The 25885-nt window shown below is 37.5% G+C and overlaps 1 protein-coding gene across 1 annotated transcript in view; it reads left to right on the top strand.

Annotated features, from left to right (window-relative positions):
- The first annotated feature begins 266 nt into the window (after positions 1–266).
- Positions 267–25885, top strand: part of DNAJC5B (DnaJ heat shock protein family (Hsp40) member C5 beta) — a 63117-nt gene continuing 37498 nt past the window's right edge. The window contains exon 1 of the mRNA XM_008068574.1: positions 267–385. Within this exon, the coding sequence (XP_008066765.1) occupies positions 267–385 (119 nt within the window). The remainder of the gene's footprint in view (positions 386–25885) is intronic.

The raw sequence follows: 25885 nt of genomic DNA, 5'->3' as shown, positions 1-25885 counted from the left end.
ACATTGAGATGATGTTGTGCTTCCAGGTGGACAAAGTCATGTTCACTTGCATGGCTGCCTATGTCCTTTAACACCCTGACACGAAACTCTGCTTTTGGCTCTCCTAAACTTTTGCTCCCCTCTTTCCATAGCTGACACACAGATATATTTCAGATTGTCATTTTACAAATGGTCAAATATGGACTGCCATTCCCTTTAGAGAGTGGGATCCAGCATGCTTAACCTTCGTGGTTATTTTCCTCCTTTTGATTTTGCAGCCTGAGAAAATGGCATGTAACATACCTAACCAAAGACAGCGGGCCATGTCAACAGCCGGAGAAGCTCTGTATGAAGTTCTTGGTCTGCGTAAGGGGGCATCAGCTGAAGAAATTAAGAAAACCTACAGGTACTGAGTTCAATAATGGCATTTCCTGCGCTACTAGTGATAGTTATTTTGTGATTGACAGGTGCCTCCAATTAAAGACATAACTTCTTGCCAAGACCAGTCATCCAAATTTGGACCCCATGTTCCCTCGTCTACTGCATGGGAGTTCAAAATAGACAGGAATGATATTGGTTTTATGAAATAACTCTCTGGTGATGCCAGGCCTGTGTCCTGGGCCTGAAGTGAGAGACAGAGGAAAGGGAAGGAGAGAGAAAGACAGAGATAGACAGGCAAAATGAGAGAACCAATTACAACCAACATCTGTAATTTACCCATACGCTATAGCATCATTGAATCTAGTATAAATTTTCCTTTCTTTTTATTTTCTTTCTTTTCTTAATAAAAAGTAATTTGGTGCAATATTTCAAGCCCTTAATTTTGTTCTTTCATATCGAATCTATTTCCAAGATAGCTATTTTGGGGAATGTTTGAATTACACCTTCATTTTAAAGCACTAAGGAATAAAAAATAATACTGAATACAAAAATAATTTGCTTACTGTAGAAAATTTTCAAATCACCAAAAATGAAGGCAATGGCATTTATCCATAATTCTACCTATAGTAATAATTATCATTGATATTTTGTTTCCTTCTAATCTTTTTTTCTGTCTAAAAAAGGCACTTTAAAGTCAGATTGTATTCATCTATATCTTCATCTACTTCTCTTTTTAACAAGGTCTTACCATGCAAATATCTTGGAGTTATTAAATAGTCTGATTTTTGGTGGCTGCAGTCTATAGTTATTCTGTAATTTATTTATTCACTTTATAAGCTATTATTTAATGTGTATGTTATTTTCATTTTTTCCTATACTTATCCTTGTACATAAATCATAATGCACACTCCCAATTATTCTCTTATTTGCATATTGAGGAATAAAGCTGTGCCTTCAGGAAAATGCAAATCAAAATATAAATAAAATCTCAGATTTTAATCAGTTACTTTTGGTTTGGTCTTGAATTGTGTTTTTAAAACTTATGTTTTTTAAAAAATACATGGAAGTTTAACATTTGTAAGTAGACAAATTTGTTAGTCATTTCTTTTATGGTTTTTGTTTTACCTGTCATAGTTAAAAAACCTGTCTTGATTACAGTACTATAAAAATAGTAACCCTTGTCTTATAGTACATTTGGGATCTTGCTTTCACACTAAATCTTTGACCTATTTGGAGCTTATTTTGGCATAAGGAATGAGGTAGTATTCCAGATTTATTTTTTTTCCAAACCACTAGCCCACCAATATTTATTGAATTCTCCATTTTTGTCTACTAATGGGAAATTCTTTAGCCTTGGATCAGAACCTTCACCATGTAGTAAGCTGTGGGAACTGAAATGTCTTAATGAAGTGTGTGTTGAAGACAAAATGACAGTGGTGCAAACTGCCATTTGGATCCAAATAGTTCTGTGAAAATGGTAGAGTCTAATCAAAGTCAATATCAATCTTCTAGTTTATACTACACTTAAGGTGTGAAGGAGAGAAAATTATTTGCTATTCCATTTTACCCTAGAGCTATCTGTTTCAAAAGAGTGTGCTTGAAAACTGTCAAGCCCCCTGTTGGTGGGTATCATTACTAAACTTGACTCTTGAGGCTTCAAGCTGAGACATTATGTTAGTGGGTAGGAGTGGGAATTAAAGTATTTACACTGTAAGCTTAATACCTACAAAAATGCTCCTCAAAATGAGAAGAAAAAAAGTGATATCCAACTACCTTGTAACTTTAAAATTCACTTTATAAATGCAACGTTTAATTGTCTTTATTAATTTTTTTTTTTTTTTGAGTTGGGGATCTTATTCTATCACCCAGGTTGGAGTGCAGTGGCACAACCACGACTCAGCCTTGACTTCCTGAGCTCAGGCAATCTTTCTGCTTCAAGCTCTCTAGTAGCTGGGAATACAGGTGCTGTCTCAGCGTCCTGAGTAGCTGGGTGTACAGATACGCCCCACTCTGCCTGGCTAATTGTTTTATTTTTTGTAGTGATGAGGTCCCAATTTGTTGCCTAGGCTGTGTCTTTATTAACTTTGTAAGCTAAAATTTCAGGTCATCTGTTAATTGAGACATTAATTATGCAGAGTTATTTGCAAGTTTGATAATTACAACATAAAGTCTTTTCATGTAATTAGTGTCTTGCTATTAATTTTGTTTTAATGTCATACAAATATTATTTTTTCAGCTGATTAGGGTACTAGTATGCTGCCCGAAGCATCTACTTTTAACTAAACTGAATATTTGTATTCTGCAAGTTATTCAAAATATATGAGCAAGCTGAAAAATCCACTGGCAATATTATTCTTATATTCGGGTATCTGGATCAAAGCAATCACAATATAGTGAAATCAAAAGTCAGTAATTTTAATAAAATTACTGTTGAATCCATACACTGCTTGACCTCTGTTGTAATCATTGGTTGTGCTCTTGAAAACAAGGCTGAGTTAGAAGTCTTCTTTCTTCTTTTACATGTTATTTTTTTTTTTTTGACTAGATAATATATTTGTTTGCTTATAAACAGGTACATTTTAAACGTCTTTTTTTTATCTTATATCCCCCGAGTCACCTTCCCAGGATAAACAATATTATCAATTCTCTGTGTACCCTTCCAGAGAGATCTTATGGCTATGTAAGCATATAGAGAGAACTTTAGGTCTGAGCAAGACTAGTCTCTCCCTGTTCTTCCCTGCTAAGCATCACTTGAAAAATCTTAAAATAGGCCAGGCATGGTGGCTCATTCCTGTAATTCTAGCACTTTGGGAGGCTGAGGTGAGAGGATTAATTGAGGCCAGAAGTTCAAGATTCCAGCCTGGGCAACAAAGCAAGACCTTTTCTAAAATTTCTTAAAAAAAAAAAAAAACACCCAAACAAAACAAAACAAAACAAAAACTTAGAAATAACACACAAAACAACCAAAAGAGAACTCTGAAAGGTAGAAAGAGGAAGGGTGATTGATTAGAAATCCTAGGACCAAAGTAACAACACTACTAGTAGCAGGGCAGCTTATGACACCCCCACACCTCACCCCAATAAGAGATCACTCAAGCCTGGCTTTTCCTAACACCTGATCTAGCAATGGAAAGCATCCAGGTAGCATTATTCTCCCTCCAAATTGAGAAGGAGTCCTGCTAACAGCATTAGACAAGGCTTGCAGAAACAGCAAGGGGCACCAACTGAATATCCTTCTAGCAGTACTCACTAGGGAAAGTACTCTCTTTTCCCACCAGCCTGAAACACCCCACTGTCACCTAGCACTTCACTTGGCATAGGACACTAGTAAGGAGAATTCTACCAAAATAAGCACCCAGTCCAGGGAGTGATGTTGTCCCTGAAGGCTAGAGATTCCCTTCCCTCACCTAACAGCACCTGGCAACCCAGCCTACTACCAGCAAGGACCAGTGGGAGTGTCAGAGGCAAAAGACAAGCCACACAGACCAAAAAAGTGCCACGACGACTCTTAAGAGTTAGAATTGTTATGGGAACCACTCATGCTAAACCTAAACAGGATGACGGCCTGCTAAAATAATAAAAAAAGTTAAATCAGATCCAGAATCTCCCAACAAAACAGCCAAAATATCTAGATACAATGTAAATCACCTATCTTACAAAGAACCAGGAAAATTACAACTTGAATAAGAAAATATTTGACTCTGATACTGAGATGAACCAGGTATTGGAATCATTTGACAAGTATCTTAAAGTAAAAATTATTTAAAAATTTATTAAAAGTTCCTATAAGAGATTATAAATTCTCTTGAAACAAGTGAAAAGATGAAAAATCTCAGCAAAGAAATAGAAGCTTTTTATTTTTTAAAAAAAATTTTAGAGATGAGGTCTTGCCAAGTTGCCCAGGCTATTCTCGAACCCGCGGGCTCAGGCAATCCTCTCACCTGGCCTCCCAAAGTGCTAGGATTATAGGCATGAGCCACCATGCCCAGCCAGAAGTTATTTTTTAAAAGAACCAAATGGAAATTATAGAATCAAAGAATAACAAGAACAATAAAACTAACTGGATGAGGTTAATAGTAGAGCAGAGATGACAGAAAATAGAAACAGTGAAGTGGAATCCAGATCAATAGATTGTATCCAGTCTGAACAATAGAAAAAAAATAAATTCAAAACAAAGAAACAGAGTCTGGGAAACCAGTGGGGCAATAATGAAAGATCCAACATTTATAGCACTGGAGTCCTAAAAGGAGAGGAGAAAAATAATGGAATTCAAAGAGTACTCAAAGAAGTAATGCCTGAAAATTTCCCAAATTTGGCAAAATTTCCCTGTTTCTTAAACCTACAAATTTAAGAAACAGGGAAAACTCTAAAAAGAGAAACCCAAAGCAATCCTTGTTAAGGAACATCCTAATTAAACTTCTGAAAACTAAAGACAAAAAATCTTGAAAGCAGCCAGAGAGAGAAACACACTACCTACAGGGGAACATCAATTTGAATGACAGTCTATTTCTCCTCTGAAGCAAAACAGGTCAAACAGAAGTGTTACATTTTTAAAATGTTGAAAGGAAATAACTTTCAACCACATATTCTGTATCTGGTAAAACAACATTTCAGGAATAAAGGGGAAATGAAGACATTATCAGAAAAAGAAAATTTAAAAGAATTTGTCACTAGCTGATCTACTCAAAGAATGGCTTAAAGGAAGTTCTTCAAAAGAAAGGAAATCATAAAATAAGGACTCTTAGATAATTAGGAGGAAAGATAGAATAAGAAAGAAAGCATAAATATGGGTAAATACAAAAGACTATCCTTCTCCTAATAAGTTTTCTAAATTATATATGAATTTTGGCACAAAAATTACAATACCCTCTGACTCTCAAGACAGTGATGTCTAAAAGTGGAAGGATAGGTCACTTGAGCCCAGAAGGTCGAGACCACGGTAAGCCTTGATTTTGCTACTGCACTACAACCTACACAGCAGAGGGAAAGCTCCTACTCAAAAATAAAAAACAAAAAACAAAAACAAAACATGGAAGATAAAGGGCTCTTAATGGGAGTAACATTTCCACACCTCACTCAAATTGGAAAATGTTGATATCAATAGACAATGATAAGTCACAAACATACACATATAAAATATCCAGCTACCAAGAAAACTATACAAAGTAATACGTACCAAAACACTACAAATTAACATAGAATGCTAAAAAAATCTTCAAATAACAGACAAGAAGACAAGAAAAAGAAATAGAGAAACAGAAGAAACAAACAGAAAACAAAAATTATATTAAGTATAAACAGTCTAAATATGTATGTTACATTTTTCCTTTCTTATGTAAATGATGGTATATTATCACTCCCATCCTATGCTTTATATTCTTAACTACAGATCTGGAAGATCATTCCAAGGTATGTTGGGTCCATTAAAAATTTCCTTATTCTTTTAATACCACCATGTAGTATTTCATGACATGGATGTCCCATGATTTAATTCGTTTCTTGTTGATAGATATTTAGGTTGTTTTCCATCAAGACTATCTTTTTAAACCAACTTTTAGACCTCAGAGGGAGAAACCCCGCAGTTCCAGAAAGCCAGATAGAGGTGGGGAGAGGGAAACAATATTGGTTCCTGTTCACTTTCCAGCATTTGCATGTCCCATTCCCAAATTCCTGGAGCAGATGCTCAAGTCTAGCTAGCTCTGACTGGAGGTCTGAAACCACAATCCCCACTAACACTTAGCAAAGATGTGGGGTCCAACTTTATCAGAAGGAAAAGAAGCAATGTTCTCTAAGACAGGTAAAAAAGCTAGGAAGGAAATTTTGGGCATCTCTAGGTCTTAATTCTTTTAGAGAATCACTAAAATAGCAACCTCAAAGCCCTATCTCAGTCCCTTCCATGTCTATTTATAGATCTTTGTCATAGAGTCTTCCTGTGAATAAAGCATCTTTTACCTGCATCATCTGAAACTCAACCATCCTTTTTTAGTCAGCTGGTAAATTGAAGTCTCCCAGCTACCTCAAAGGACAGCTGGGAAAGGGGACAAGAGGAAGGCTTTTACTGTGTCAGTCCACCAGGTACTGAAGTTCTTGCCTCATTGAGATATTGTAAAGAGAAATGAGACTATTCTATCAAGGTACGTGGAGCCTTTGTGGCAAAGCACAGTGAAAATGCCAGATACTGTTGTGAATAACAAATATCCTCATCATTCTTATAAGTCTAAAATGTTCCTGCCATTTGCTGCGACTGTCAAAAAAATATTTACCTAGCATAAAGTGAATTTGTGATCCATGCCAAAAGTGACATCACAGAGCAAAGCTCATGATATGAGTATCATCCAGAACTTTCATTATGGAATAAATCTGCCTTTAGCATTGCAGAGCATAATTATCCAAAGGAGTTTGAAATCTAAGGCTCATTTAATCCAATTTTATCATTGCTGGGTCATGTCATTTAGTGCTTGCTGTGTTTGCATAAGAGGAGCAAATATTTTGCCCTGCTCTCTCACTGCCTAAAAGTCTTTACCTCCCCTTGTCATGCTGTCTGAAGGAGACTCATTTGAGTGAATCTTTTAAAATTGACTGATACACCTAGAATGGCTAAGAGGTTACTCGTCATTCACACATTTTCTCTAACTAAATGGCCTGTTTTGCCTTCCCACCTAGTTTAATCTCTCTGATCCAATAGAAATTAAAAGATACAAAGATTATTCTCTACATAACCCCAATACTCAGGCTTGGGAACCTTTGAGGTGACTTGAGACCTTGTGTTCCCAGCAAAGTCTTTGCCATCCAAGTTCTTCTAGGAGTGTCCTCTGAGAAAGTCTTCCTAGGCCTGGGAACCAGTTTGTTTCTATGCGGTGGCGTTGTCCACCAAGCCAAGTGTCTACCCTGTGGAAGATGCTGCTTTGCCATTTATTGCATGGGCACGTCCATGGCACTGCTAGATCCAACCCTGGGCTCTAGACTGCTGCTGCAACTCCGCTGCTGCTCAGATATACCAGCCAAACATGATAGTAGGCTTAGCTGGCGCTCTTTGCTAATGACTCAGTCCTCAAGTCCTCTGACAACTCCTTCAAGCCCAGAAGCCTCCTCTGCTATTTATCTTGAAACTTGAGGGAGTCACTAATGCCTGCCGGGCTGTGCCACTGGGAGGTATGAGTCTGACTGTAGGGGATGACTCCCTCCTCTTTGTGAGAGCCCCAAGTGAGTGTCAATGTTTGGTAGAAAAGTTCATTCAAGTTTTTCCTGCAGCTCTCCTTTTCTCTAGGACCCAGACACATACTTGGAGGTAAGCCAGAGACTAGCAGTAATGGCATTACACCTAGAACCTCCATTCTCTGGCAAATCAGTTTTGCTCCTATGTCAAAGTCATCATACCTTGTTTCTATTCCATAACATGCAGTCTTTCCCAGAAGACAGTCTTTCTGCAGTTCCCATTCCTCCCTCAGATAGGCTTCTATCAGACTGTCTCACGGTTCTTTAGATATACCCAGCTGTGGCTTCCCCAACAATGACTTTGATTCCTTTTCAGAAGGCTCTTTGTTTCTATGGAACTTCTGGGAGGCTGCTGCCATCAGTTTTCTAATCATATCCTGATGAACCCACACTTTCAGCAGTGAATGATGGGCTGCAATGTCTCCAAGATTCAACCCAGTCTACTGCTGTACCATTCTGAACGTGCCCAATCTTGTCAAAGATGCAGCCCTATCATAGTCCTACAACAAGGCTATCTGATTCTGTGTTCTCCATAGTAATTTGAACGAAGTAAACACAATTTGCCATTTTTCTGCTGCTCAGCGAGCACTTTGGGTGTGCTCTTTTCTTGACACTGACTGGCACATAAAGAACCTTTACTCCAAAGTTGGTAGAATGTTGATCCATACCTCATACTGCTACCTAATGATACCAGGAAGACTGACCAAATCTCCTGGTACCCCCTATTATGTCTAGAGTCTCTGACAGCATCAATAGTTTTATACTGGCAAGCCTTGTTCATTATTCCGAGCAAACTCTGTTGAGCACTACCTGTGTGTTGGCCATTGTTCTAGGTACCAAGCAAATAGCAGTGAACAAAACAGACCAAATCCCTGCTCCTAAAGCCTATATTCTGGGTCAAGGGGAGGAAGGAATCTTAATAAAAAAACAAATAAGTAAGACATGCAGTATACCAGATGTTGTTATGTTCTGTGGAGAAAAGTAAGGCAGGGCAGGAGGGTAGAGAGTGTTTGGAATGTGCTGGAAGTTCCACATTCTCTTTGAGGTGTTCCACATAGATTTTTAACACTAAAATTTCTCAATGGCAGTGTTTTCTTTTCTTTCTTTCTTTCTTCTTCTTCTTCTTCCAATTTAAGAGCACATGCTGACTTTTATTATTTCACTGTATTAAATTTTAATTTCGTGTGTGTGTGTGTGTGTGTGTGTGTGTGTGTGTGTGTGTGTGTGTGTGTGTTGGAGTCTCACTTTGTTGCCAAGGCTGGATTGCAGTGACACCATCATGGCTCACTGCAGCCTCGACTTCCTGCTTCAGCCTCTTGAGTAGCTGGGACTATAGGTGTGCACCTCCATGAATGGCAGTGTTTTCTAAGTATGAAGTAGCATAAGAATGTAGGGTATGAAGTTGGAAAAACCTGAATTCCAACCCTTTTTGTGCCAGCCTTGTTTTCTTCATAAATAAAATGCAGATCACAATACCAGCCTCAGAGGGTTGCTGAGGACTAAATGAGATGGTACATGTAAAGTAGTCAACCAAGGTCTGGCACACAGGTATTGGGTGCTACAAAGGATACTTAAAGGTAGGAAAAATAGTCCGGTGGAATATCAGTCTTCAACCCCCCCATCGGGGCATGGGTGCAGGGTGGCTCTCCAAGAAGTGTGTGTGCATGCGTGTGCTTGGGGCGTATTTAGATTCTGTGACAGTTTCCATTGCATACATTTACAGTATTACAACTTGTATTTTAGCATGTCAATATTTATAATATCTGTTTCATCTCATAAAAATTTTTAGAAACCAAGTTCAAAATGTTGAGAGGACATGGTTTCTCAAAATTATTTTAAGGGACACCTAAGCAAAAAGTTAGAATCTAATTGAAGTGGAAGAGAGAAGAAACCCAAACATTACACACACAATGATTTTAAGGAGACATTTAGGAGGGTTTGTGGAAGGTCAGCCTATGGTGGTCGTGGGGTGGGCCAGTCACCTTCCTGAGGCCTTTCATATGCTCCATGGCTCTCTGTGCTGTCCCCTCAGAGCATTGAATCCTTATGTGTTGTAATTCCCTTGTATTTTTTATGCCTCATCCACTCTATCAGTTCCTTGAGGACAGTCACTATGCCTTGTCTTTTGTTGCCCTTCCTACCCTGGAACCATGCTAATATTTGTCGAATGCAAAAATGAGTTGATTTGCAAATCGGTTTTGCTTATGGGCCTATGTCTGTTTTCTCCTTAATTATAATCTCAGCTTCTCCAGGACCATTTCTCAAATTATTGGTTTGGCCACTTTGCTGAATAGGAGTCATTCACTGACCCAGTAAACAGAGAAGGGTCAATTGGCAAGAAAAGATAATCTCTGTGGGACCCAGGGCATTTTGTATGACTCTAGGGACTTCAAGTGAGAAGTAGTTAGGGGATAAAGAAAGAAAAACTCTGGGAAACAGCCAGTTATGCAATTTAGAGACTGTGAATCCTGAGTGTTCAAAATCTCATTTGTAATGTAAATGTTAGTTTTTATTTACACTATGTACATTTTTGAAGTTAGCTAGAAACAAGATTAAGATACCCCAAAGTGAGACTCAGTCATTTCCCTGGCATATATTACCAGAGTCTAACAAAATGCTGGTCCATTGGGTGAGAAATCACACAATGCTCTACCTCAGAGAACCACAAAATCTGGGTGAACTAGTTTTGTATACCAACACCCGGATGTCTGTGTCTCATAGGTGAGCTTAATTTCTCCTTGTTGATATTGTACTGACTATCCTAGTTTACAGGACAGCAAGAAAACTCAATTGATTCTTCTATTTGACTAGATTTCAAATGGAAATTTTTGGAAAATGTCTTCTAAATCTGAAGAATGAGTTGCCTCTCAGTAGACCAAAGTGAGGCAAATGCTGTTTTCATAAGGAGCAGGAAAGAGCGTCATTTCCATGGTGATCTGTGGCAACCCCAATCTGCAGTGCTTTTACCCATATTTATTAGCAATTACAGGTAAAAACAGAGGCTGCTTATGAATAGAGTGTAAATGTCAGGGGAATGCATAGCTAATAGAATAATTGTAAATATTTACAAGGCAGAGTGGTGATTCAAGCTCACAAGATTAATTGAAATTAATCTCTATCAAGCGATAATTTGTTTCCTGAGTTCTAAAGACTTTCACTAAAAAAAAAAAAAAAAAGAGTATATGAGGCCATGTCAGCACTGTCTTCTAGGTGGGCTGCATAACCTCCTTTTCCCATGTCAAACCATCCACTTGATCCTCTTTGAATTCTTCCTGCAGCAACGGCCTCAGTCATTCAGGAGCACTAGAATCATTACAATCAATAAGTTTGTTTTACTCACTCATTCATTTACTCAATATCTATTTAGTATTGTATACTTATTTATTTTATACTATAAGAGAAAGATAGATATTAATATGAACTATATGCTGAGATTCATTAATTTCATTCTCTTTTGTGTTCTTTGTCTTTAAGTACCTATCTTACTCTCTCTAGTAGGATTTTTTTATTATTATTATTTACTTATTTAATTTTGAGTCAGGCTTTCATTCTGTCACCCGACCTGGAATGCAGTGGCACAATCATGACAATCGCAACTCACGGCGGCCTTGACCTCCTGGGCTCAAGCAATCCTTCCACCTCAGCATCCCAAGTAGCTGAGACTACAGGGGCATGCCACCATGCCTGGTTAATTTATTTTTAATTTTTTATAGAGATAAGGTTTCACTATGTTGCCTAGGCTGGTATTAAACTTTTGGGTTCAAAAAGTGCTGGGATCACAGGGGTGAGCCATTGCATGCAGCCTATAAGTCTTTAAATGGTATCTATATATATGTAAAGATAAGCAAAACAAGAGAAGCCGTGGTGATCAAAATAATTTAACTTGAGTGTAGGGTTCATATTAATCATTTAAATGAAAGTGAATGTTTCATTGCATCATTCATTTCTGTCCCAGGCACTATGCTAAGTGCTGGAAATACAATGATAAGCAAAACGTGGATGCTGAATCTCATGTAGCTTGAAGTCTGATGGAGGAGATAGAAATGAATCAAACAATCACAAAAATGAGTTTATAATTACTAATACGTTAGGTGCTCTGTAGGAAAAAGCATAGTTCCATGACAGCATAAACAAAGATAGCCGATTTGGACTAGGCATTAGAGAAGGTTTCCCTGAGAAACTGAATGCAGTATTCATTTTAGATTCCAGATTCCCAAAAAGATTAATTGACAATTAATGCCAATGTATGTTGAGGATAACCAAAGAAAAATCTGAAGGACAAGCCTCAGAGCCATAATCATCTATTAATTGCAAAAATAATTAAAATAGCCAATATTTATGGGACACTTACTATGCACCAGACACTGTGCTCAGTGATTTTTATTCATTTTTCTACTTTATTCTCACATCTCTGTATGTAGTTACTATTATCTTCATTTTACGCTTGAAGAAATGGAAACTTAGAAAGATACATTAAACAGCTATTCAAAGTCACACAGCATTAGGTAGTGGAGCTGATACTGGCACTTGGATTGTCTTACTCCAGAACCCACTGCTCTTAACTAATATATTCTCTGACTATGGGACAGCTACCTTGATTGCAGAGGGTATAAAGGGCAGAATCAGAGTGATGAGCCATAGTGAAGACCAATGTCTGAGAAGGAAGGCTGAGAATGAAATTCAGTGTTCTTGGGCCCAGACTGGAACTTAAAGATAGAAGAAGGCAGATGTATCCATAGTGGGCGCAGAGCCTCAAGTTCAGGACAGTCTGGGAAAATAGGTTCAATATCCGTACATCCCAGGGATGACTGCACATCCAGCTAATGAGATGTTTGTCTTTGTGCTGTATAGAAGCTTTTGATATTCACTGGCAAGGTTCTCTACATCCAAGGGTTAAAATAGATCTGATCTGAGAGGTTTTTTACATCTTAAAATAATGCAATGCACTTCTTTCTGACAATCCTAACTGGTACATCCTACTGCTTCTTAAATTATTTATTTATTTATTTTTGAGTCAGAGTCTCACTCTGTCAAGCAGACTGGAGTGTAGTAGTACCCTCATGGCCAACACATCCTCTACCTGTGGTGCCCAGACGATCCTTCTGGAACCACAGATACATACCACTGTGCCAGGCTAATGTTTTTAGATTTATTATAGAGACCGGGTCTCACCAAGTTGCCCAGGCTGGTCTTGAATCCCTGGGCTCAGGCAATCCTCTCCACTCTGCCTCCTGAAATGCTGAGATTAGAGGTATGAGCCACCATGCCCAGTCAATAATGTGTTGATAAAATAAAATTGTGTCTTCTTGCAGCATCTCTTAACTGCTGTGTATACTCAGCACCTATAACTATGCCTGATGGACTAAGTGCTTGATAAATAAATGGATGCATAATAGCATAAATGAATGCATACGTGAGAAAAATGATGTTTATCTTCCTGGATGCTTTGACAGTGGGCATCCAGCCAAATGATCTAATATAGAAGTTGAATTAAACAATGTGAACACATATTTACAAGCAAGAGCATGAAGTTACAGTACTTTTGACCCACTGAAAGTTATCTATAAAGTGTCACAATGTTTCTTAAGTCTATTTGTGTTGTCTACCAATATTCTTGAAACAAAAGGGTAATAATAAAAGTATACTTTCAAAGAGATATGCAGTCTATAAAATTTAATATATTTTATTGAAATTGGTGTGGATACTAAAACTATCAGTTGGTTATGTAAGTGAAAATAGTGAAACAAGAAACTTCAAAAGTCTACTCTTCCATGAAAGCAGCTAATATCTGACAATAACTATCAGAATCAGCTTTTTTGGAAACTGGAAACTAATCAAAAACCTGCAGCCAACAAAATGTGCTTTTTTTAAAAGTTAAATATCAGTCATAACAGCAAACTTTGTGGCATTTTTATTTGCCACAGTTCCAGACCTACTCCCCAATTCAGTGGTAGCCTTAAAAATAACCCAACATTCCCAGTGCCAGTACTTATAATGGCACCACAGAGATCAGAAAAGTCTTCATTTGCAAAAAATTGTCAGTGGTTGTTCTGTCTGGTGACTCTGTGGAAGACCTTCTCCAAAGGCTTATATCTCACCTATGTCAGAACTTATCCAGCACAGCACTAAAGCTACTATCTGGAGTTAGGGAGAAGGGTTGTTGAAACATTGATAGACAAAGGGCTTAGTAACTGCTGTCAATGGCAATATTTAATGGTTGGGGAAAACAATAGACTCACTAAAAAGCTTGAGGAAAAGCCTGGGGAATTATTTCACTTGGGGAATAAGGGTTTTGGAAAGTTCTGTCATATTTCTAGGCACCTAGAAGTCATTTGCCTGTCCAGAATTGTGCACATAATCAGGAAAGACCTGAAAAGGCTCTAAGCTCCCACCTGTGGCAGACCTTGAAGCCCTGGGCAAGCAGACTTTAAACTTTAAGGCAGAGTTTAAACTGCCCAAATGAGTGTTGAAGATGTACCCTAACACACATGTAGAGCAGATATGCAAAGACTGGGAGGTTTTTGGTTCCAGGTGTTAAGGAATTTGATTAAGAAATTCTTTGTCTAATCATTAGCTGGCAATTAAGTTAATGGAGTAGAGCCTTTAGTGACCACACATAAGAATATAGACTTTACAAAACTAGGTCAGAGAAGCTACCAAAAAAACAACCACAACAAGCAGCAACCAAAAACCATGGGGAAAGGGAAGAATCTAATTTGTAGAGTTACCACACAAAAATATTCAAAACTATGAGTTCTGCAAAGAAACAAGAAAGTGGGAGAAATAATCAATAGAAACAGTCCCCAAGGAAGTTCCAATCTGGGGCACACTAAACAGGCTTTAAATCTGGGAATTTAAATATATTTGATTAGAGAAAATTGCATCTAAGAAACCCAAGGAAAGGATGATAATAATGCCTTGTCAAACAGAGAATATCAACAACAAAAATAGAAATCAGAAAAATAAGCCAAATAGAAATTCTGGAGTTAAAAATTCAAGAACTAAAGTGAAAAATATACTAAAGGAGTGCAATAGAAGTTTTGAGAAGGCAGAAAAAAGAATTGTGAAATCAAATATAGGTCAATTAAGATGATCCAGTCTGAGAAACAAAGAGATAAAAGAATGAAGAAAAATAAACAGCCCAAGAAATCTGTGGTACACCATCACATGTGCCAAAATACACATAATAAGAGTTCCAGAGGTGGGGAGAAAGAGAAGGAAATAGAATATTTGAGGAAATAATGGCTGAAAACTTTCTGATTTTTAAAAAATTAACCTACACATTCAAGAAGTTGTATGAACTTTAAATAGGATAAGCTCAAATATATCCTAATGAAGACATATCATAATCAACTGTTCATAGTCAAAGAATATATCGAAAGCAGCAAAAGCAAAGTAAGTCATCATGTACAAGGGATTTTCAGTAAGATTAACAGCTGGTTTTCATTAGAATCTATTCAGCTCAGCAAGGATGACATATTCCAAATGCTGAAAGAAAAGTATGCAAACTAAAAATTCTATATTCAGAAAATTATTCTTTTAAAATGGAGGAAAAATTGAGACATTTATAGATAAATGAAAACTGAGCCACTAGCAGAACTACCCTATAGGAAATACTAAAGGGAGTTATTTAAGCTGAAATAAAAGAACACTAGGTAGTAACTTGAATCCACAAAAAGAAACAGAAAACTTCAGTAAAAGTAATTTTATAGATAAATATAAAAGAGTTCATGTATTTTTTTGTAACTCCTTTTTTTCCAATCTGAGCTAAAAGACAATTGCATAAAGCTATAATTATAAATCTGTTGATGGGCACACAATGTGTAAGGATATACTTTGTGGCAAAAACAAGCACAAATGGGGGAGGGTGGAATTATACAGGAATAAAGTTTCTGTATGCTTTTGACAGTAAATTGTACTATTCTTACTAGATTGTCATAAATTAAGATGTTAATTATAATCACAAAGGGCAACCACTAAAAAGCCTACAAAAATATATGGTAAAAGAAATAATAAAGAAATTAACATAACACAAAATAAGGCAATAATGGAAGAATTTAGAAATCAAAAAGACCAAAGAAAAAGCAAATAGCAAAATGGCAGAGGTGGTCATTGTCAGTAATTAAATGTAAATTGCTTAAATTCTCCAAGGAAGAGACTGGCAAATAAATTAATGAAAAACATCATTTGACTACATGCTGTCTATAAAAAATTCATTTTTAGATTCAAATAAAAGGACTCTGGGCAGTAACTTAAATCCACAAGAATAAACAGAGAACACCAATACAAATAATTTCATAGATAAATATAAAAGAATTAATGTATTTTAATGGGTGGAAATAGATATAATGCTATGAAAGAAGCCATAAACAAAAGGCCACATATTATATGACTCATTCATACGAAACGTCTAGACTAGGTAAATCTATAGAGACAGAAAATAAATTACTGGTTGCCAAGGAATAGGGGTATGCAGAAATTGGGAGGCACTTGTTGGGGTGATGAAAATGATTTGCAATTACATTGGGATGTATGCACAACATTGTGAATACATACAACTCACTGGATAGTACATTTTAAAGTGGTCAAAATAGTTAAAATTTGCATAATATAAATAGCTATTTATATTCCATGGATTTTATAGCAATTCTTAAAAATGTTGATAGACAAACGTTTGTTTCCAGTCATGATCTTAAAATCAGTTGAACATATTACTTAGATTAGAACATTCGCTGGTTTAAAAAGTCACACAAAAATTCATTGAGCACCATTTGTTATTTTATTCCGGAGTAGAGTTTACTGTTCAAAGAATTATGGCTTGTCAGCCAGAGTCGGTATTAGCACAAGAAACCATAAGGTGTCTAAGACTAGACCTAAATAGATGCTCCTATTACTCTCTTTATGGTGGGGAGAAACAATGAAACCTCACTGGAGGTTTTGCTAGTTTAGTTTGGATAATTCCAGGATTTGGGAATTATAGCAACTCCCCTTGAGCAAAAGATATAATGGTGAATCTCTTTCCTTAAAAGAACCCGAGGGCGTAAATAGAAACATGGCACTATGTTGTTTTGCTAGCTGATTTATTTATTCATTCGTTCCACAAATATTTCATGAGTATATATTTTGTGGCAGGCTTGTGCTAAGTGTGGGGTTGCAGCAAGGCTTAAAACATGACTATTTAGGAAAGGTATAAAGCGGCTAATTCAGACAGAAAGAAGTAAGCAGCGGGGGAGAAAAGATAGGTTCGAGGTCGTTTTTCCCATAAAAGATGACTATTTGTGAGTCAGGATGACTAGCTGGTCAAAAAACAAAAATTAAGTGTGGTAGTTAGAAAAATAATGCAAGGTTAGCAAGAATAGGCAAGTCAGGCAGAGTATAGCCTAAGCAAAGAAAGGTAGCTTTGTCTTGGCAAGCTGCAAGTGGAGGACATGAGCCCGGAAAGGCAGCCCAGGATCTGACTGTGTTTGGTGTTTGAGAAGCTTAGGCCTTTGTAACGGAAGTGGATCAAAGTGTCTCAGACTTGAGTCATATGTCATTGGGTCCTATACAAGAGAAAACAAGTCTCATGAACTCCCAATATTAGGTGAAGCTAGCTTTATGTTATAAACACAAATCTGAAGATAAATTCTGTATGCAAACATATAACAAACAAAATTTCAAATAATATAACAGAAAAATCACAAAACCAGTGGTTCTCAGATTTTGATGCATAGCGTAATTAACTGAGTAGCTTTTACTAACAAGCAGATCCTATAAACCTACAGAACCTAAATCTTCGAGAGTGGTGGTGCGGCGTGTGAATTTTAAAAACAACACCAATCACAGATGTGTCTTAGATGTGATGTCGCAAACCACTGATGTGGTTGCTGGAAAGTGGAAAATGAAAAGCGTTGTTGGCTGTAGACACACAGTCAAAGACGGTCTACTCTGTTCTTGATCTTTTATAGAGGTAGCCCTTCCCTGTTTATAGGGAATGAGTAAAAGCCGGCTCTACTCTCAAGTTCCTGCTCCTGGCTTCCTAGTTTCTTGATGTCCTTCCCTATCCTCCCACTTGACTGAACACTCGATTGTGATGCACTGGCCACTTTGGATAAGACATACTCCTGCCAACCCAAGGACCTCACATATATCACATCCCTGCACTTTTGTGCTAGCCTCACAGCCAGGACAAGGAAAGAATTAAGATTCCAGAAATCTAAAGGAAGAGAGGGGGTGGCCAACACACCTAGTAGAATGGTCAAGTAGAAGAGAGCTAAAAATAAGCCATTGGATTTTGTAGTTAGGATGTCACGGAAAACAGTAAGTTCAGTAGAGAACTGGAGGTAGAAGACAGGTTGCAGAGGGTTGAAGAGTGAATGGGTACCGAGGAGGGCAACATTTTTGTGTAAACTGTGTCTTGAAGAAGTGTCACGGCAAAGGGCAGGAGGAGATAATAAACAGCTCAGTAGTTTGAAGGGGAGGGGAGACAAAAAAAAATTTCTTAAAAATATGACTTGATCATGTTTGCTTCCTGAGGATGAGGAGCTAATGGAGACAGGACTTGGGGGTGAGGATTAAGAATGAATCCAGATCCAGGAAAGTAAACAGAGAGATGGAACACAAGATCTATCAGTCAAGAGGAAAAATTCTTCTTGCCTCCAAATCCTCCCCAGGAGGAAAGGTTTGGTGCAGCTATGCAGAAGAGTAGAGGTAAAAATTTGGAAGAAGTTTCTTTAACAACTTTTTAATCCTTTTGAAGAGGAGGTGAGGTTTTCTGCTGAGAGAGTAAGGTAATAAGGAAGAGGAATCCAGGAGAAATAATAGAGGTTTGAACACCTGCCTTAGGAAACATTATAGGAACTTAAACTGAGATCAAGTAAAAGCTTTGGCAAGTGACATAGAAGACCAGCTGAGGTGGGAGATTGAATACTTTTTTGACTCCTTTTTGCCTGGTTGTACAATTTTCTTCAGCAATTCTGGTCATCCCAGAAATGGGAGAGGAGTTAGTGGATGACTAGAGTCATCTTCCTGAGGGTGTAACAGGAAATCAGAATGTTTAAGAAATTGAGTAAGGGAGTTTAATCAGCATTCAAGTGCATGAACATGAAGTTTAGATTTTATCTTTAAGGAAATGAAGTCTGTGAGACTTCTAGCCTAGAAGAATAATCCTACTCAATTTTAAAAATGAATTTAGGGGTAAAACGAATTTAAGGAGAACAAGAAAATAAGAACTTGATGCAAAAATGTATCAGAGGATAAGGCTGTATGTTTTTGCAATGAGAAGACTAGAAGATAAGAGACACTGGGAGCCTGACAAGAGCCATCAGCCAGGACTGCCTCTGGAAATGACTGGGACCTGCTTGGAGGTTAGCCATGACTCACCATCAATGGAGCTTGAGCCAGGAGGCAGCAGGTGGTAGGTCTACCAAGAGCAAGCCCCTGCTGACAACTTTGACTAGAACCAGTGGTGGGAACTGCTGTTGAAAGTAGCAAACAAGGACGGATGTCGTGGCATGCACCCGTAGTCCCAGCTACTTGGGAGGCTGAGGCAGAAGGACCGCCTGAGCCCAGGAGGTAGAGGCTGCAGTGAGCCATGATCATGCCACTGCGCTCCAGCGTGGGTGACAGAGTGAGAACCTGACTAAAAAAAAAAAAAAAAAAAGTAGGAGACAAGATCTCAATTAGGCCAAAGAGGTCTAAACAGCTATCTCCCCTACATACCAGACTTATTCTCTCTTAACATTCAAATTCAGTAGAAATTACTGACCTGGAAAAAACAAGACTGCAAGCAGTCAGGAAACATAGCTAAGTTAGAGGCCCAGAAACTTCTGTTGGGAACGTGAGCCAGCTACAGAGATCTTAAACTGAATGCAGCCTTCAGATTCTGAATGAGTCAGGGGCTGGGAGGAAAAAGGATTATAACACAGCACACAGAAATCTTAGCGTGGCCTGCTGACGGCTGTCAGTGACTTATAGGCATCAGAACTTCAAGTCCTCAACTCTCAAAGTAGTGTTTTATGATTGATGTAGATAAATAACTTCTAATGTTGGACGCATCTTTTATCTGCTGTGTTTGCAAATATCCGAGTCTAGTCTACCTTATTAGGGAGGGTAATGAACTGGTTCTTCATTAGCCATAGAAAATAATTGTTGTGATCAACCAGAAAGCTACCTAAAACAAAGCCCCATCAATTAGCAATCGATTCTTTTTTTAAATTTATGTTGTACTTTTAACTTTTATATTTAAAAATTCAAGAATAAAGCCTCATAAAGTCAAGTTTGGGAAGATATTTGTCAAGGCATCTTTGAGGTGTAATGATATCACTGTTTCCACTGCCACTAGAGGTCAGCACTTGATTCTCCATGCAGTCCTGCAGAAGGGAAAAGATATCTCTCTGAAACAGATCATTATTTATGATTCCTGTTGCTATCTCATGTCATCTGTCTTGAATCAAAAAGGTGACTGTGGGTCCCAGAAAACTAGAGAACACCCTAATAATTGCTGATGTGAGTAGCTCAAGTATTCCAACTGCAAATGTGAGGAAATTATAGGACTGTGTAATATGGCCTTCAGTGTGCCCTCAGTGAGGCCTTTGGTGGTCAAAGCACTTGAATCATGCACTGTGGTAGCAGGTGTCTCAGAAATAATTGCACAGCAGGGGTAGCACTAGCATCATTATTTGCAATTTGTAGCAAAGTGGCGTCCTGAGCTTTCTATTCTGTCCCTTATGACGGACAGACACTAATTCTGGCCCCATGGCTCCTGTGTCCTCGAACCTTACTGGCAGTCCCATTCTAGCTTTCTCTCATCAGCATACTGTGTAACTAGCTGTACTCGTTACAAAATGCATGAAGTGAATGTAGGGTAGTTGGAATTTGAGGGCTGATCAAGGAAAAAGATATGACTACAAAAGGCATTAACACATAATAAGCTTTTGGGCAGTGCTTGGACAGGACTACATGAGAAGGGAATCCCTCATAACATGAGGCTGCCCAGAAGCTTTCATAAAAGAACCGCCACCCAGAAGGAGAAGAGGATGAGGGAACTTAAGGGGAGAGGGGGTGGAAAATGGGGCTTATGGGTCTAGTGATATCACTCAGCAGTATGACAGAGTCTGAGTCAGAGTGCTCCAAAGGGCCGTAACAGCTTGGGGTCTTATCAACTGCCAGGAGAAGCGGATATTGCAAAGTATGTAAAGTAGACTGGCTCTACATAGCTAGAAACCAGTGTGTTGGGCTGGTCTTCAAATAATTAGGTTTATAAAATTTTGATTTGAGTGCTGGCAGGCTTTTGAGCTAATGAGGTTCAAACTGCAGTAAAAAAAAATAGACAGCCTAGGGACAAGACACAGAGGCTATCTTTGGATCATTTGCATAATAGTGGCATAAGGTCTTTGATGGGATTGACATATAGTTGAAAGTAGAGAACATAGACATGAAAGATAATCAGGAGTTTCCTGGTTATCAATGACTAGGCAATTTGTACTAGTTGTCCCTTTTCCTGAGAACAACTAGAAAAACTGAAAGAAAAGTCATATATATATTACGTACATACACACATATCTTGAAAGCACTTGAGAGTAAAGAATTGCTACTGACTTGGTCATGATTTGAAAGAAGAGAAGCTGAGAGGCCGAGCAGGACTTTAACCTGCTCTACAGGGAAAGGGGGAAGAAACTTGGACATCAACCCAACAAGGATGAGGGTCCTGTAATTTTATTAAGACTCCAAAGTGCTGCAGTACAGGAGAAAGGGTAAACGGGAAGCAAATCATCTGTGGTTGATAATTCCTTTTGTAGTCCTCAACAAACCAGGCCCCCCTGTATTCATGTCCTTGTGTTGTAGTTCTGAATTCAGGCTTGCTCTCTGACCTGATTTAACCAATAGAAAGTAGCAGAAGTGATGCTGCACTTAAATCTTAAAAAGGTCTGTCAGCTTCTGCTTTTGTTTTCACTAACTACCATTTAAGAAATGTAACTACCTCAATATAAATCTTATTGTGGGAAGCTTTACCTAGCTATGAGGAGAAGCCACATGGTGGAGCACAGAGTCCTTCAACCAACAGTCCTAGCTAAGCTCCCAGCCAGAGCCAGCAACAACTTATCAGAACGGAAGTGAAGCCATCTTGAAAGCAGCTCCTTCAGCATCAATAGAGTTGCTTCAGCCAATGCTAAGTAGTGTCTAGAACAGTCCCCACCAAGTTCTGCCCATTTGCAACATGTGACCAAATAAATAAAATGCTTATTTTAACTTACTAAACGAATACTTCACTGTAACTTGTTACAGAGAAATAAATAATGAAAGGCACTAGTCGTGTATGGACTGTAACTGAACTTTGAATCATCTAAGTAGCCAAGAAAATCTTGATTCCTAATTTTGGATTAAGATGATTCCAGTTTGCAAGGATCTCTGGACATTTGGAAATAGGAAATCAAAATGTTTTCTGATGTAAGATGGCATCTTCTTAATCCTCAAATTATTTCTTAAAAATGTTTTAAATTAATATCTGTCACACAGATAATAAAACACATAAATCAAGACATAGGCAGCATAAATGAAAGGACAGAAACAGAACCGTGAGAATTTTACACTTTTGAATAATCAGGTACAGACTTTAAAATAACTATCTGTGACCAAAAAGTAAAAATATGAGATAGAGAATTTTCAAAGAAAACTGAAAATTATGAAAAGGAATAGTTCAGATTTGGAAAAAAAGAAACAACAACCAGATATCCTACAACTAAAAAATACAACAACCAAACTCAAGAACTCAAAGGTAGGGCTTACCAGGTTAAAAAGCTAACTGAAAAATAGGTCAGATGAAAATTACTACAAAGAATTACAAAAGAACAGAAAACAATATGAAAAGATAAAAAACACGGAAGATTCATTAAGGAGATCTTAGATATATGCAATTAGAGTCTGAAAAGAAGACTAGAAAGAGAATAGGAGAAAGCCATTTGAAAAAAATAATATACAGTAAGTCCCCTACATACAAATGAGCTCCATTCCAAAAGTGCATTCATAAACCCAATTTGTTTGTAAGTCCAACAACTTTAGCCTAGGTACTCAAATAATGCAATCAGTTATACAAGAAGAGACCCCCTCCCCAATGGAATTATCTTTTGGAGGGCAGACCCCTTATAGTGCAGGTTTTCCCCACTAGGTGTTTGAGGAACCCGTCAGCATCAGCGTACTAGTTAGGATTGTTGTGAGAGGTTGCATTTGGCTTCAGTGAATTTTTTTAAAAGATTCTTTCAAGTCATTTGCCCATTTCATGATGGGTGATTTACAGGTGCACCCCCCATACTGCACTGAGTGTTCAGCAATTTTTGACCAAAAATGGCATTACCCCTGTGCCCTACCCTCTCTATTCACCCAATCTCACCCCAAAAGACTTTTGTTTTTTTGTTTCTCCAATGAAAAAAGTCTTCAAAGAAAAACATGTCACTGATGTGGAAGAAGTGAAACAAAAAACAGTAGAGACACTAGAAGGCATCAAAGTTGATGAGCTTAAAAGCTGTTTTGAGCAGTGGAAAAAGCATCTTGATAGGTATATTGATCATATGGAGTGTACTTTGAAGGTGACTAAAGTTTTATAATGTAAGAATAAATGTACAACTTTTTAATAAATAAATTCCATTTGGGGGGTCCCCCCTCATAAAGTACTGTACTATAATAGGTTTATAATACTTTTCTCATAAATAATTCATTAAAAACAGCACAAAAATAAAGAAAACAGTTTAAATCTTCCAGTACAGTACCTTGGAAAAGTATAGTAGTACAGTACAGTACAACAGCTGGCATCCAGGAGCTGGCATTGAGTGAACAGGCAAGAAGAGTTACTGATTGGAAAAGAGGATGTGGGAGATGGTAAAGCAGAAAGATCATTAGCGATAGGAGAGGAAAGGCAAGCTGCAATTTCACCCACACCTGATGTCAATGGCCCAGGTTCTGGTGCCTTGCTGGATTTAATTCTATCTACACTCTTGAAAAAATGATTTAGTGATGTCTGCTGGTAGTTCTTTTTTGCATCATAGATGATGTAGTGGCACTGAATTAAATTCTGAATGACTGCTTCAATCTTTGTGTACCATTCTACATTCAAGTCCTGTGCCTCAAAAACTAACAGTGCCTCCTCAAATAAAGAATCCCCTGGCCATTTCCTGCATCATGAATCTCTTTGGTTTTTCAGTTACTTCCTTGTCCTTTTGTCTTCTTCATCTTTTCTCTGGGCTTCCAGTTCCATCTAGTCTCAACATTATCTACAAGCACAATATCTGCAAGCACAATCACTTGTAAAGAATGCATGCACATGACAATGTACACCAGACACATGAACTAATGAGTGATTAGACATGTAAATGCACGTACACATCTTTGAAGTTTGCAACTTGAAGGGATGTATGTAGGGGACTTACTGTATGTGAATTTCCAGGTTCATGAAAAATATTAATTCCCATGTAATTAATAAAAACCAAGCAGAATAAATAAAAAGAACTCTATACCCAGACACATCCCAGAAAAACTGTCAATACCAAAGATGTAAAGCCTTTATGGCAGATACCATTAAAGAACAACAATTAGATCTACAGCTAATTTTTCAACCAAGATGATGAAAACCAGAAGAAAATGGAGCAAAATCTTCAATGTGGTGAAATAAAATAACTGATAATCTACAATTCTATATCCAGGGAAAATACTCTTAAAATACCCTTAAAAACAAAGACATCTTAACTTTTTTAAAATCTGAGAATTAATCATCAGTAGATTTTCAATAAAGGAGGTACTAAAGGATGTTTGTAGGCAGAAGGAAAATTATCTCAGATGGGTGATCAGAAGTGCAGGAAAGAACTAATAGTAATAAAAATGGCAAATATGTGAGTAAATGCACATAAATACTAATTGTATATCCATACTGTTAAATGCTGATTATATGAAATAGTAATCCTTCAGGGTTTAAAAGATTCAAAGAATTAAATACATGCTACCAATAACACATAAATTGAGATGGGACTAACAGCTTTTGTGTTCTAAGATTTTTGTATTATCTTGTAGGAAAGCAAAAGTACATTAACTTTGATAAGTCAAGAATTTGTAATCTCTAGAAGGACCCCCAAAATAGTAATATAAATATATATGATTTTCAAACAAACAAGAAAAATAGAATAGTGAGAAAAGTGCAATCCAAAGGAAGACAAGAAAAAAGAGGATAAATAAGTATATTTTAGATGAGACAAATAGAAAATGATGAAAAGGTAGATTAAGCCTGAAAAAAAACAGTAATTATATTAAAAATAAATATAGATGGAATGTCTCAATTTTTCTTTTTAGTTGGAGTCTTACTGTCACCTAGGCTGGAGTGTAATGGAATGCTCACAGCTACCACAGCCTCTACCTGCTGGGCTCAGGCAAGGCTGCTGCCTCAGTCCTTCATGTAGCTGGAGCTACAGGTGTATGTCACCATGCCCAGCTAGTTTTTTGATTTATTGTAGAGATGAGATCTCACCAAGTTGCCAGGCTGGTCTCAAACCCCTAGGCTCAGGCAATCCTCTCACCTCCACCTCCCAAATTACAGGAATTACTGCTGGAATTACAGGAGTGATCCACCATGCCTGGCCTTCAATTATTTTAAAAACATCTTTCTGGCCAGGCACAGCGGCTCACACCTGTATCCCATACTTTGGAAAGCTAAGGCCAGTGGATTACTTGAGCCCAGGAGTATGAGACCACGCTAGGCAACACAGAAAGACATTTCTTCTTTTTGTGGATTTATCAGTTTTTGCCTCCCATATTTTGCTGTTCTGCTGTTAGGTGTATACACATTAAGGACTGTCATATCTTCTTGGAAAATTGATCCCTTTATCATCATGTTATGTGAGAGAGAAATGTTCTATTATGTTTCATTACGTATTACTTCTGTCCATGAAGGAGCACAAGTATTTTTGAGGGAAGAAAAATGTTTTAAAATTTTGTCTTTTATGTAAACAAAACCTTTTCTTTTAGAAAGCATCTTAATATTTGCTATAATGTCATGAAGAGTAAGATAAATATTCTAATAAATTGCTCTGTTTTTCACTTGCAAAATTTATAAAAGAAGATGATTTTCAACCTGGGAGGATCCTGTTCAAATTTTCTTGTCAATAAGTAGAGAAGATTAATCTAATTTAATTTTCTCCTATTTCTATATAAATACTTTCTAAACTTGTATATCGGTTTATCCCTTTCTCCTATTTTCTTCAATTTTTTTTTTTTTTTTTTTAGTTGGTGTCTCACTCTGTCGCCCAGACTGGAGTGCAGTGGCCTCTCCCGGCCACCGCAGCCTCGACCT

The sequence above is a fragment of the Carlito syrichta genome, unplaced genomic scaffold (genome assembly GCF_000164805.1).
Source record: "Carlito syrichta isolate Samal-C Ts95f unplaced genomic scaffold, Tarsius_syrichta-2.0.1 Scaffold109629, whole genome shotgun sequence".
Lineage (NCBI taxonomy): Eukaryota > Metazoa > Chordata > Mammalia > Primates > Tarsiidae > Carlito > Carlito syrichta.
The sequence above is the reverse complement of the archived record's forward strand: the minus strand, read 5'-3'. Positions and strand labels throughout refer to the sequence as shown.